A 12636-nucleotide genomic window follows, 5' to 3' on the forward strand; every position below is an offset into this window, starting at 1 on the left:
ACCTTATTCTACGAGGAAAGACCTATTTGAAGGAAGTTGCGTTAACTACAGAACCAACAGCAGGCACAAAATGAAGTTTGTGAACACGACAAACTATTTAATGACAGTACTCTCTGAAACTACGTGCCTGCAAAGACTATCAGGATATGACAATAACCCTGTAATAAAGGTGTTTTTTTTTTTTTTTTTTTTTTGGTGGGGGGGTGGTTCAGAAAATCAACAAGTCTCATTAACACTGAAGCCCACCAACCCTATGTCACTGGCCCTGGAAACTACACTCCCTTCTCAGGCTGAAATAATTCTTGACATCACATTATGACATGAATGGACATTTATAAGACTTATTTTGTTCTTCAGGCATTTGGCTCACAGCATCTCTTGCTTACTTATGGAAGGTTCTCAGATATTTCACATCATGAAGAGCACTGTTCATCACCCGCCAGAAATTATCACCTTCATAGATAACAGATAGCTCAAGACTTAGATAATAAAGCTATAACTAAAGTTTACACCTTTGACACCCAAAATATGTGCCACAGACTAGCAAAATCAGTATCATCTACAAACTCATAAGAAATGCACAATCTCATGCCAGACCCACAGAAAAAAATCTCCCTCTTAACATGTTACTCAGATGACTGCTACGCCCATACCATTTTGAAGAGCACTGGCTGAAACCACTTTTTTCTATTAAAAAAAAAAATGGTTATCTTCTCTTCAAGATTATCACAAGTATTTTTATCAAGTGCTTTTTACTTACATTGTTATAAGCTCCTTACAAACATGATCCCATTGACCCACGCTACGATATCATGAGTTCTATTTTTCCTATCGATAGCCGAAACAAACTCAAACATACCAAGATCAGGAAGACCGCACAGGGCTGCGTTATGTTTCGTTCTGTTATACGTAGGAGGGAGGGATCTAGAACAAAAAGGCTTACCTGAACAGCAGCTGGGAATGACAGCTTCTGTGTGTGTGATTTGTAGTCTTGTTTTGTTTGGGGGAGGATGGGCTAAGAGAAAAACGGTTTCTAACTTCAATATGTACACAGCTGATCAGAACTTACTAAAGAAAAAAAAAAACCCTACATATTTAGGCGACGTCGCAAAATCAGGCCCCTGTTCTGAATTATCCATTAACTAGTGAGGATTCAATCTCACCCCCTTATTAAAATACATATTCATAAAACTTTTACAGACAGGCTGTTCTAGTTACAAATAGCTTCTACTTTTCTAGGACATAATTTCACTTTGTTTAAGCAAGAATTCATTAAAGAAGCTATAAATAACCTTTAAATATTTAGCCATGAATAGAGGGTGGACTGCCATTGATGGCTTATTTTAGTACTAATGCAGAATGCTTTTTAAAAGCTACATTTTAGCATGCATCAAGCTAACGATTAACACTTGCAGTGTAATTTTCAATGTTAGAAGAAATGTCTATTTTAAATAGTTTTGCTAAAAGTAAATATTTTACTTCAGCTATTTACTAGTATAAAAGTAGCCTTAGAGAATGAAACGTGGAAGATTAAAACATAAGAATTCTGGACTTAACAAAGTTTAGTTTTCAGCATCTAGACATCCTTTCCCTCTCTCCTGAAACCTAATTCCAGTTACAACTGTACATGCTGGGGGAGATGTGCCTGTGGAAGCATAAGAGCTCAAAGCTCTACTGTGTGGTGTGTGCAGAGCATATATATGAAGAAAAGACATTTCTATGTTCAATTCTGAATTATAGAGTTCACAACATTTTAGAGACCAAGTTCCATAAAATTTTTACTTGAAAAAAATGTTTTACAAAATACCATTCTTCCAATCAGAGAAACTTTCCCAAAGGGCACACGAAGCTTTCTACCTCAGAGACTACAGTATGACGTTCAGAGGGGAGGGATGTTTTTAAATAGCCACCTAACTGCAAAACCTACAACAGAAGTAGATTTTTTTTTAAAGTGCCTTTAAAATGCTAAAGCAAGTAATGAAATATAATTGTTGAATCTATTTGAAATTTTAAAAGTTTCTTTAAAATGGTCCATATGGTATGCACAACATCACAGCTGTTATAAACTGCCTGTATTTAGTTCAAAACACAAAAACAATACATAGGAAGAGTATTCTTTTAAAATAATTCAAAATGCTGCCACTGCATCATACGGCAAACTCAGACGAGAGTGCTGACAATATTCAGGGAATTAACAAAACAAGCTGAACAGTATTCAAATATTCAATTTTTTAATACCACTGATAAGGTTCAGAGAACTTGCTGCCAAATTAACTCAGGCTGCCTTATTTCAAACGACATGTAACAAATTTTGCTATACAGATTCTAAACAAATGCAAAACTAGCTTTTAGGATGTGAACTCCTATTTCCCAGGCAGGGACTAGCTTTTCTGTTGCAATCTGGCAGCTTTGAACTTTGAAACTCTCTTGGTAGTTTCTTCTGACACTTCGGACAGAACTTCTTTTCGTTCTGGAATGGTGGGTAGCGCAGGATGAGCAATGGCTGGGTGTGGTGGTAAGCAGGGTGATAAAAATTCTTTCTCTATTACAGTTCCAGAAAACGCCTAGAAGAGAAAATTCAGAATAAGGTAATAAAGTGAAAATAATAAGATGCCCACAAAATCTTTAACCTGTATTCACCAATTAGACCAACTTCTTTTCGTTAAAATTAGTAAGATTTTTACATAGGAAGACAAAACAATAACAATCAAAACAAACTGTTTAGAGAAATCAAGTACCTTTAAAATATTTCTTAAGTACACCCCAAATATAAGTAGATTGGTAGAGTATACACATGCAAGAAAACAAAAATGTAAAATGCATGTTTTATCTGGGATAAAACCTTCATACGTTCCATTTACAGCCAGTTCATGCTGTGGAGAACAATGTGTTAAAGCCCTAACATGCTATCGAGGTGTCAAACTCAGGCTTTCGCGTATCAGCTGACAACGAGCTATCCTGCCTGGCCAGGCTGCCTGCCAGCCAATCGCTTAGTTTCAGCAGTACTGACATCTCTCTGGTGGCACTCATGCAATTATTTCAATATTTTGTTGTATTTTGCCTCAGTTTTATTTAAGAGATCAGTGAAAAGCTGAAAAAAAGTGCTGAGACCAGTAGGAATAAGCACAGGTCTCAAATTTAATACAATTAATTCAATGTGGAAATCATAAGCGGTTCCACAAAAAACGATTCTTAAATTTCAACTAGATGTTTACTGGACTTAATCTGGTCAACTATACGCTCAAATGGAACAAAATTAAATGTGTACAAAACGCTGGAAATATAATCAAATTTACATCTAAAAATCAAGGCATTGTTAGAAATTTTTTGGAAAAGATTTTTGGTATTTGGAACCTCTCCTTATATCTTCCAAAAACTCACTATGTCCAAACTAAAATTTGACATGTAAATTTTCATATACATTTTGCTTCCCTTTGTAAACTAAATGCTCAAAATTAGTTAAAAAAATATAAGACTTTAATAGTTCAAAAAGCCACCCTCCCCAACCTCACTCTACCACTGAAATCAAAAAACAAAGCACTTTCCCTCCCTCCCATAACTGAAACCTGGGATGAAGACCAGTTCTTAAAAGAAGCTCAAAGCTAACTTTTCTAAAAACTCCATTTTATCATGATGAGCATGGAGCCTTCTTATTATATTTAAAATGCTTTTGAAAAGAGACAATATTTCAGAATTTTAAAAAAATAGTGAAAAGACTCTGTTATGGATTGAATTGTATTCCCCAAAAATCTGTGCCACCGTTCAGCCAGGGAGTAGACAGCCTCATAAAACCAAATGGGACTAATGAGGCACAGCAGTCCAGGGACAAGGGCTGGAATGCAGAAGGGGACAGGAAAGCTGGTGATAGGGAACCCAAGGTTGAGTAAGGACAGTGTTGATGTGTTGTAAGGTTGTTAACCATTGTCACAGGGCAAAAACTATTTTGTTCTGTAAGCCTTCATCTAAAGTGAAAATAGCAGCACAACTGGAACAGCACAGTTGATGTCACTGAACTGTGCATGGAGAAATTTTTGAAATGGTGTATCTTTGGCTATGTATATTTTCACCAAAAAAAACAGGTTGAGAACGGAGAGGGTTGACATGTCGTGGGGTTGTTAACCAATGTCATAAAACAATATGTATACTACTGTTTCATGAGAATCTATTTCTGTAAACCTTCACCTGAAGTACAATAAAAAAATTTAAAAAAAAAAAAAGTTAAAAATAAAAAAATCCGTGCCAACTTGGCTAGGCCATGATTCCCAGTATTAGTGATTGTCCACCATTTTGTCATCTGATGTGATTTTTGTATGTATTATAAATCCTACCTCATGGTGTTATGAGGCAGGATTAGAGGTAGTTATGTTAATGAGGTAGGACTCAATCTACAAGATTAGGTTGTGTCTTAAATCAATCTCTTCTGAGATATAAAAGAGAGACAAGAGCAGAGAGACCAGGGACCTCATACCACCAAGAAACAAGAGCCAGGAGAATAGCATGTCCTTCGCACCCAGGGTCCCTGTGCTGAGAAGCTCCTTGACCAGGGAAGACTGATGACAAGAACCTTCCCCCATAGCTGACAGAGAGAGAAAGCCTTCCCCTGGAGGTGGCGCCCTAAATTTGGACTTTTAGCCTCCTAAACTGTGAGAGAATAAATTTCTCTTTGTTAAAGCCATCCACTTGTGGTATTTCTGTTATAGCAGCAATAGATAACTAAGACAGACTCCTTCAAAGTACTTGCCATACTCATACACTATTTTGGCGTTAAAAATTTATAGCGTCTAGATACTAATTGATCAATACAAAGTGCAAAGCTAACGAGTGAAATGTCAACAAGTTCCAGATTCTAGCTCTAGCTATCCTATGATTATCTTAAGACCTTACAAACACCTAACTTTCAAATACTTAAAAATGGCAAAAGTCTGCATGCATTACCTGTTTTCTGACAATACAGAAAACTATAAGTTAGAATACTTAAAATGTTAATGATTTCCATCCCCAATTACCCAAGGATCATTTAGTATAAGCAATGGAATTTTTATACACACACACACACACACACACACACACACATATTTTATATGTATTTGATTGTATGGACAAATGTGTATATTGGTATGATACAGGTATGAGTTTCCAGTCTTCCTAACTACTTTCTAAATTGAAAACTTGAAATACCTGCCAAAACAAAAGAATGAATGAAAAAAAAAGTTTGGGTAAAATGGAAGCCGTAACGTCCAACTATGTATTTCATAGCCAGGAATTCTGACTTTGGGATCTCCCAGTCACCCCCTGCCCTCACATAAAATCATGTGCAGTGTGCTGACTGAGTGAGAGAGTATGTGTGTGCACTCGTTTTTCTGAGGACAGGGGCCACAGCTTTCATCAGATTGTGGAATGGTTCCATAACCCCCCACGAGCTAATTTCACTGGCACAGGTCAAAAGAGAGGACTTTAGATAATCATCTGCCAGGTAGATGTTTTTTTATCTCAACCAAGGCATATAAAAAAGAATGGTACAAATCTGCTACTTGAACTATAATAAAACGACTATAGCCTACTTAGTGATAGTTTATTTAAAATAAGCCGCTAAATGTTTTTCCAGTCAAAAATGTAACACATATGCCAATCAAGGTATTTTAAAATTCCCATTTCACAGAAACAGAACTTCACAGCTCGTAATACTTTTACAAAATATTTTTTGAACTATTTTAATATAATACCTGTACTATATTTGCTAGTGACTATTAATTTTTATAAATTATTATCAAACAAGTACAGATCTAGAATTAATTAGGTCACTTGAGATTAAACATATGTAAATCAAAGAAGCTACAAGTTAAGCAATGCCATTACCCAGTTATAATTTTAAAATTATATAAAATACAATAATTTAGGGACCACAATAAAATGGTCTGTGGACCATACCTGGGAGATAAAACAGCTGCAATTTAAAAAAAAGCCCTCTTTTAAAGAAATGGAGCCCTGGTGGCCCAGTGGTTAAGCGTTTGCCTGCTAACCAAAAGGTCAGCAGCTCAAATCCACAGCAGCTCCTTGGAAACCCTAAGAAGCAGTTCTACTCTGTCCTGTAGGGTCACTGTGAGTTGGAATTAACTCAATAGCAATGAGTTTTATTTTTCTGGTTTTAAAGAAGTGTATTTTCAACTCCAAAAATAACTATTTGAAAGAGGAAAAATGAATTCTATGCTATCACCACCTTTTTATCTCACAAAACAACAAAAATTGATCAGAGATACTATATGAAATAAAGCATTAAAATACACAAACAAACCTCAGGTGCTCCTGATAAGGGTAAATGTTTCTTTTGATAATTTTCTTCTTCTTGTTCCTCTTCCAAAATGTTCTCATTCGAGTCACTGCAAGCAGCCTCCTCATAGCTAATACTCCTCAACAGTCCTCGCCTGTCATCAAACTCAGCAGTGCTGCTTTCACTGGTATCACTACAGACACTGTTCTCTCTGCTTCGAGACTTCAGAATTGATTTACGAGGAAAATATTCTCCATTCACAATATCAACAAAGACTCTGTAATATTAAAAACAAAAACCAAACACTCATTGTAAAACAGGATAAATTTATAATGATTTATTTGTATCTTTTCTAGAAATTAATCTGAAATGTTTTATTCAAACTTTATATTTAAAATTTTCACATTCACAATAATTTTTCAGCCACAAAGGAAACATTTTATATTATTTTGAAAAATTGGGTTTTTTTGCTTAATAAAATACAGCACGTTATTTATAACCATGTTCTGAGTGACGACAGTTTGAGCTGTCAAAATTCTACATACAGAAGTAGAACTACAAGACATTTTTCACTATTTTACAAATATGGGTCATGAAAACAACAGGTACTCTCACATGGTAGCTTTCAAGAAACACCCCAACAACAAGCTGAAACAGTATAAGGAACGTATACTCTGACAAGGCAGACCGCACGCCCAGCACGTCAGAGCTGTGGTAGGAAAGCTGTACCCTGCCCATGAGGAGCACAGACACTTGTCTCTAAAGTTAGGACACAAACCTTCTGAGTAGGCCAACTGGCAACGTTTTAAAAGTACTAGCAAAGCGGGGAAAAAAGTGAAAAAGCCACAGAACATTCCGACTGCTTTGGACTCGGAAGCTCTGGTGGCTCGGCAGCTGCAGGAAAAGCCTTTAAAATACTAATAAGCTAACCTCATCAGAACAGCTCACTTTACAACGGAAGTCGCTGGCGTCACAGGTAACCTTCACCTGTCAATGTTCAGTTGCAGAAGAAACCAGGAAGGGAAGAGCCAACTGCCCTGAGGTCTGCGAATACCACTCACCTGTAAATGTCAGCAGGAGTCCTGATGGTAGGCAGCTCATGGGCAGAATGGCCGCTGCCAGAACTGTTCTTTCGTTTACGTTTCGCTTCCTCCTTCTTTTCACTGAATTTTAAAGTGGTATTTTTTCCAGTATTTATTCGAACCTAAACATTTCACAGCAAAAATTATAAACCCTTTGAGAAATTAAATCAAGGCCAAACCAAAACCCAAAAATTCTGTAATTAAAGAAATAACAGTAAGAGAGGCAGTTTAAATTTTTGACACTGAAATGATATGCACTGTCAGACAGGGTTAAAAAAGTCCCTACCTTAGTGAAAAAGGTCACGGATATATCATACTTCCCAGCATTAAATTACATCTTCTTTCATCACTAATTCTAGTCTTCAGTGACTTTATTATTTTACGGAAGGCAAAACTCATCTAGACTAAATGTTAGATTCATTATAAGCTTTAACATTACCTTGTTACTTTGCTATAAGTTTTTGGCTTAAATCATGTATTTCAAAACAAAGGGTACAGTTAACCAAAAGGAATTTTCAGTAAGAACATAAAATTGAAGTCACAACGCAGTATTAGATAATACTTTAACAAGCCCTGGTGGCACAGTGGTTAACATCTCGGCAGCTAACCAAAAGGTCTGCAGTTCAAATCCACCAGCCGCTCCTTGGAAACCCTATGGGGCAGTTCTACTCTGTCCTATAGGGTCGCTATGAGTCAGAACCGACTCAATGGCACCTAACAACAACGATAACAATTTAGAATCTTTAGAAATTAAAGGACTAAAAAAAGAAAAAGAAAAAAACCCTGTTGAGGATCACTGTTACCTTCTATCCCAACTCAGCATTTAAACCACACTTTCCACAGTAATAACTGTTGTTCCCCATAACATTCCTGCAAATACTATTTACTCTTACTGTTTTATCTAAATAAAAATAAGAGAAAATTGAAAGCCTGGAAAAAGAATCACAAACTTTTTCTAGCTAATCGTCTCAGTCATTTTTTTCCCAAAGAATTCAGGAGATAAAAGCTCTCTTAAGTGTGAAGTATTAGGATATTAAAAAAAAAAAAATTATATGATTATGTCACTTCATATTAGAGCAAAGACAACTTAAGTAACCTAAGAAATATCAAACGTGTTAATTAAACATGTTTCATTAAATAATAATCACAGGCCCTCTATCGGCAATCCCTGTAATGATACCTGTGGTAGAAGGGGCACCAAACTGAGACAAAGGAGTCCCTGTTTTATTATAACCAGCTCTACGGTCTTCCAGACCTCAAGTTTCCCCGAGAAAGACGAATTAGAAAGATGAATTCCCAGTGGCTCCGTAGAGCAGTCAATGTATCAGGGCGGGCAAGGGAATGGGCTACGGCAGCCTATCCTGCCTTCGACCAGAGCCAACTTCCTTTTATCTGTTTGAAACACTGCGATTCTACAGTTAAGTGTGGAAGAAACAAAAAGGCTTTCGAAACTACAGAAAAGCTTGAAAACCCTATATAAGAAGATCTCTATGGTCAACCCCAGGCTCTAAAACGCCAAAATTCTAAAGTTACGGTTACCCATAGATGTTTATATTTACTTTGTCAGAATAGGAACCAATTTTTACTTCCTCCTAAATTTTTCCTTTTTGCTCATGATGCTCCTATTCATTTTATGCCCCCATAGAAAACAATAACGTGGTATAGTTAAAAATTAACTAATGCAGTCACTTTCAACTTCCTAAACACATGAAAACACCCACAAGATTAACTTCAGGATTCTTAGGAAAACGCCCTGGGTGAGGAACAAGAGGAGTTACTGTAGTTACCATGCAAATCTGATCCCTACCAGACCCCAAACACCTTGGATTGTGGCTTCAGAGGATAATGCACCGATACTAACTAGACCTTTTGTCTTTTTTTTTTGTTTTTTTTTTAAGATAAATTAGTCAAAACAAGAGGCAAGAGGTGGTTTTCTTGTTTGGCACTATCCGCAGTGTTAACCACTGTTACTAATGTTTTTTTTAAAGAATACCATAAATGATGTTTAATATTCAAGTTATATACAAACTAGTAAAATAAATTAAAAATATACAAACCCTCTTAGGTTCGACAGTATGAGAAAAATATATTGTTGGTACAGAATTATCTCCAACCCCTAAAGCATCATGTTCATTTCCACTGTCACCATCTTCATCATCCTCATCATCCTCGTCATCATCATCATCATTACTGTAATAAGAATTTGAACCATTCACTGAACAGTTCAATTGACTATTCACTTGACCACTGAACAGCTCTGAGTTTGTAAGATCCTTATGACAACTACTGGGGATAACAGTGTCTGTTTCTTGATGCTCCACATTCACGTCTGGGTCTGGACCCTCCTTTTCCTCTTCAGAAGAAGTTGTATCTTCCCCATTTGCAATCACAGTATTGGGCCTACTAGTAAAGAAAATGAGAAAATCAACAAGATCAAACACACATACTAAAATTTTACATATTTACGATATTACATATTTCCTATGTCATTTCAGTGAGTAAAAACTAAGATTTTTAAGAAGAGTTTACAGTAATTCATCATTTTCCACTAGAATTCTAGGTTAAGAAAGCAAAAATGTTCTAAAAGATATTAAGAACAAAGAAACGAAAAAAAAAAAAAAATCAAACCCATTGCCATCAAGTCAAATTCTGACTTGTAAAGTCCAACTACCCCACAGGGTTTCCAAAGAACAGCTGGTGGTTTGGAACTGCCGACTTTTTGGCTTAAGTACAAAGAAAGAAAACACTAATTTCTGTAGCAATTGTGTAGGTTAGCTACTCAAATGTAAGTAGAAACAGTAGATGATAGCAACGAGGATATTGGCCATACACAATATAAATAACACAGGAAGAAATCTGTAGGAAATTCATAGAGAATATATATTTCTATTTAAGGGCCAGAAATTTAAGTCATAGAATGTACTTTTATTTTCCACCTATTTCTGTACTTGGAATAATTTAAAAAAAAAAAAAAAAACAAAAAAAAACAAACACTGCCATCAATTCCAACTCATGAAAACCCTGTAAGACAGAGCAGAGCTGCCCTACAGGGTTTCTAAGGAGTGGCCGGTGGATTCGAACTACCAATCTTCTGGTCAGGAGCCAAACTCTTAAACCACTGTGCTACCAGCGCTCTGCTAAACAAGCATGTATTGTTGTAATTTTTAAAAATGAAGGGTTTACACGTATGTACATGAATACACTTAATTAAACATACATGTGTATTTATCAGGCTTTCATTCTACAAAAGATTTGAAGACTTGACAAAAATAGCAAAGCCAAGAAGAAAACCGAACCAAAATAACATCACACAAAATCAGAAAGAGAATCACGACCAAGAAAAGCACCAGAGTCAAACCTGTTTAAAAAATGAAAGAATATCAGTTAATCAAAAGGACCCAGGAAGTCACAGGCGTAATAAATAGGAACAATATACATCTTAATAAATAGGAACAATACATATCTTTTGTGCTTTGTGTCCTAGATTTCACAGAAACTAATTAGTGGCTGGAACAATAAGCTCAAGCACAACAGTGACTGTGAGCATGGCACAGGACCGGGCAGTGTTTCATTCTATTGTACTCAGGGTCGCTGTGAGTCAGAACCGACTCGACGGCAGCTAGCAACAACAACAATCGTGGCATATGGTACACATCACTGAAACAGAACAATACAGAAACCTGCGTAGTAACAGACTTCACTTAGCACTGCGACAACTCTAAGTGGGTGCTAATGCGTATTCTAAATAGCAGGAATACGGCAAAGTTTCTCATACACGTAACCACTTGACCAGATTACAAGTCACCTGCTCAGTAAACAGAGAAGTCTGCCAAAGGAAAGTGAGGTTAAGTATTCTACGGTGTTGTTGCTGTCATTCGGCGCCATCAGGTCGGCTCCGATGCATAGCCATCTTACAGAATAACCCAAAGTTCTCTTTTTAACAAATTCAATGACAAAGCAATATTTGAATGTAGTATGAAAATACTTCATTTAAATAATTTATTAAAATTTAATGTTATATATTTATATTAAAACAATATATAAAAATTTAATATATAAAACATCCATAATTATTAAAATCAACTAAATGATATGTCTTATACTTTATTATATAAAATATAGCTGAAATTTTGTAATAAAAAACTGGGGATGTTGATTTTTAAGTATTTACACACACACACACGCATGGCCACATACATGAATATACAGCCCCAAAAGAAAACAGAAAATTCATATTTGTCTTGGGGTGGGAGGATTAATGATATTTTAATATCAATATATATTTTTTATATCTATCCATATATATACTTCAATAATATATTATGCTTTTTTAGTATTTTCTTCAGTCAGTGTATATTATTTTATTAATGAGAAAATGAATGTCCTGAAAAACAAATCCTCTTGAAAAAATGAGTTGCCATTAGGTACCTATCAAGTTCACCCAGCAATTCTTCCTGTCTCTCTAGTTCTTCAAGTCGAGCCCACAGTTCCGTATCAGCAAGCAACTTGTTGGATTTTACATCATCAGTAAAATCAGCTTCAAAAATACCTGAAGTTTTTGGTTTGGAGTGAGGTTTATGAGCAATTCGGTGTTTTGCTATTAAAAAAGATAAAGACATGTTTGTTAATACCAACTTGAAAGAAAGGCACAAACCTAGAATTAGTGAGACTTTTTTTTTAAGTTGGGTAGAAGGGCTGGGGTAGAGGAGGCATAGTTTTAAGGCAAACAGAACTCCAAGGATGGGTGTCTCTTAGGTCCCTACTGCTCAAAGTGTGGTCCGTGGACCAGAAGCACTGGCACCCCTTAGAGCATTTTAGAAGTACAGGCCCTCAACCCTCCCCTAGACCAGCTGAATCAGAATCTGTATTTTACCAAGAGCCCTAGGGGACTCTCAAGCACATACAGATTGCAAAGCCGTGCTCTAGAGCTTCAACCATGCATAAGCAGAAATATTCACCATGCACCCAGGTTATAAAGCAAAATTCAACACAAGTAATACCCATTTTCCAACCTTACTCAAGGGACTTTAGTTATTAAAGTAACAAAGTAACAGGCAAAAGCGCTGTCACAGGGTACTTTCAGCTCTAAGGCGCTGCCAGGCATGAATACCTAAGGAGAAAACTATAAAGACAGCAATCCCTGGGAAGTCCTACTACAACTTTGTCTATAAACAATCTCTACTTTTTAAATCCCTATTTTATTTATAACTCTCATGAGAGAGCAGGAGATGGATCAAATCTGAACTCAAACGATTCTGCTTTTCATTTAAAAAAACAGGTTTTTTT

General features: G+C 36.1%; 1 protein-coding gene across 4 annotated transcripts in view; it reads right to left on the reverse strand.

Annotated features, from left to right (window-relative positions):
- Nucleotides 1-1756: 1756 nt before the first annotated feature.
- URI1 (URI1 prefoldin like chaperone) overlaps nt 1757-12636 on the reverse strand; it is a 49841-nt gene continuing 38961 nt past the window's right edge. For 3 of the 4 annotated variants that reach the window (XM_023726960.1, XM_023726959.1, XM_023726958.1), the window contains 5 exons: nt 11779-11947; nt 9408-9753; nt 7330-7472; nt 6293-6545; nt 1761-2564 (listed from right to left, as the gene is read on the reverse strand). In XM_023726960.1, the coding sequence (XP_023582728.1) occupies nt 2382-2564; nt 6293-6545; nt 7330-7472; nt 9408-9753; nt 11779-11947 (1094 nt within the window). In that variant the 3' untranslated portion in view covers nt 1761-2381. Of the gene's footprint in view, nt 2565-6292; nt 6546-7329; nt 7473-9407; nt 9754-11778; nt 11948-12636 lie in introns of all 4 variants that reach the window. The other variant, XM_004371623.2, reaches the window with a different exon arrangement.

The sequence above is a fragment of the Trichechus manatus genome, unplaced genomic scaffold (assembly GCF_000243295.1).
Source record: "Trichechus manatus latirostris isolate Lorelei unplaced genomic scaffold, TriManLat1.0 scaffold00014, whole genome shotgun sequence".
Classification (NCBI taxonomy): Eukaryota; Metazoa; Chordata; class Mammalia; order Sirenia; family Trichechidae; genus Trichechus; species Trichechus manatus.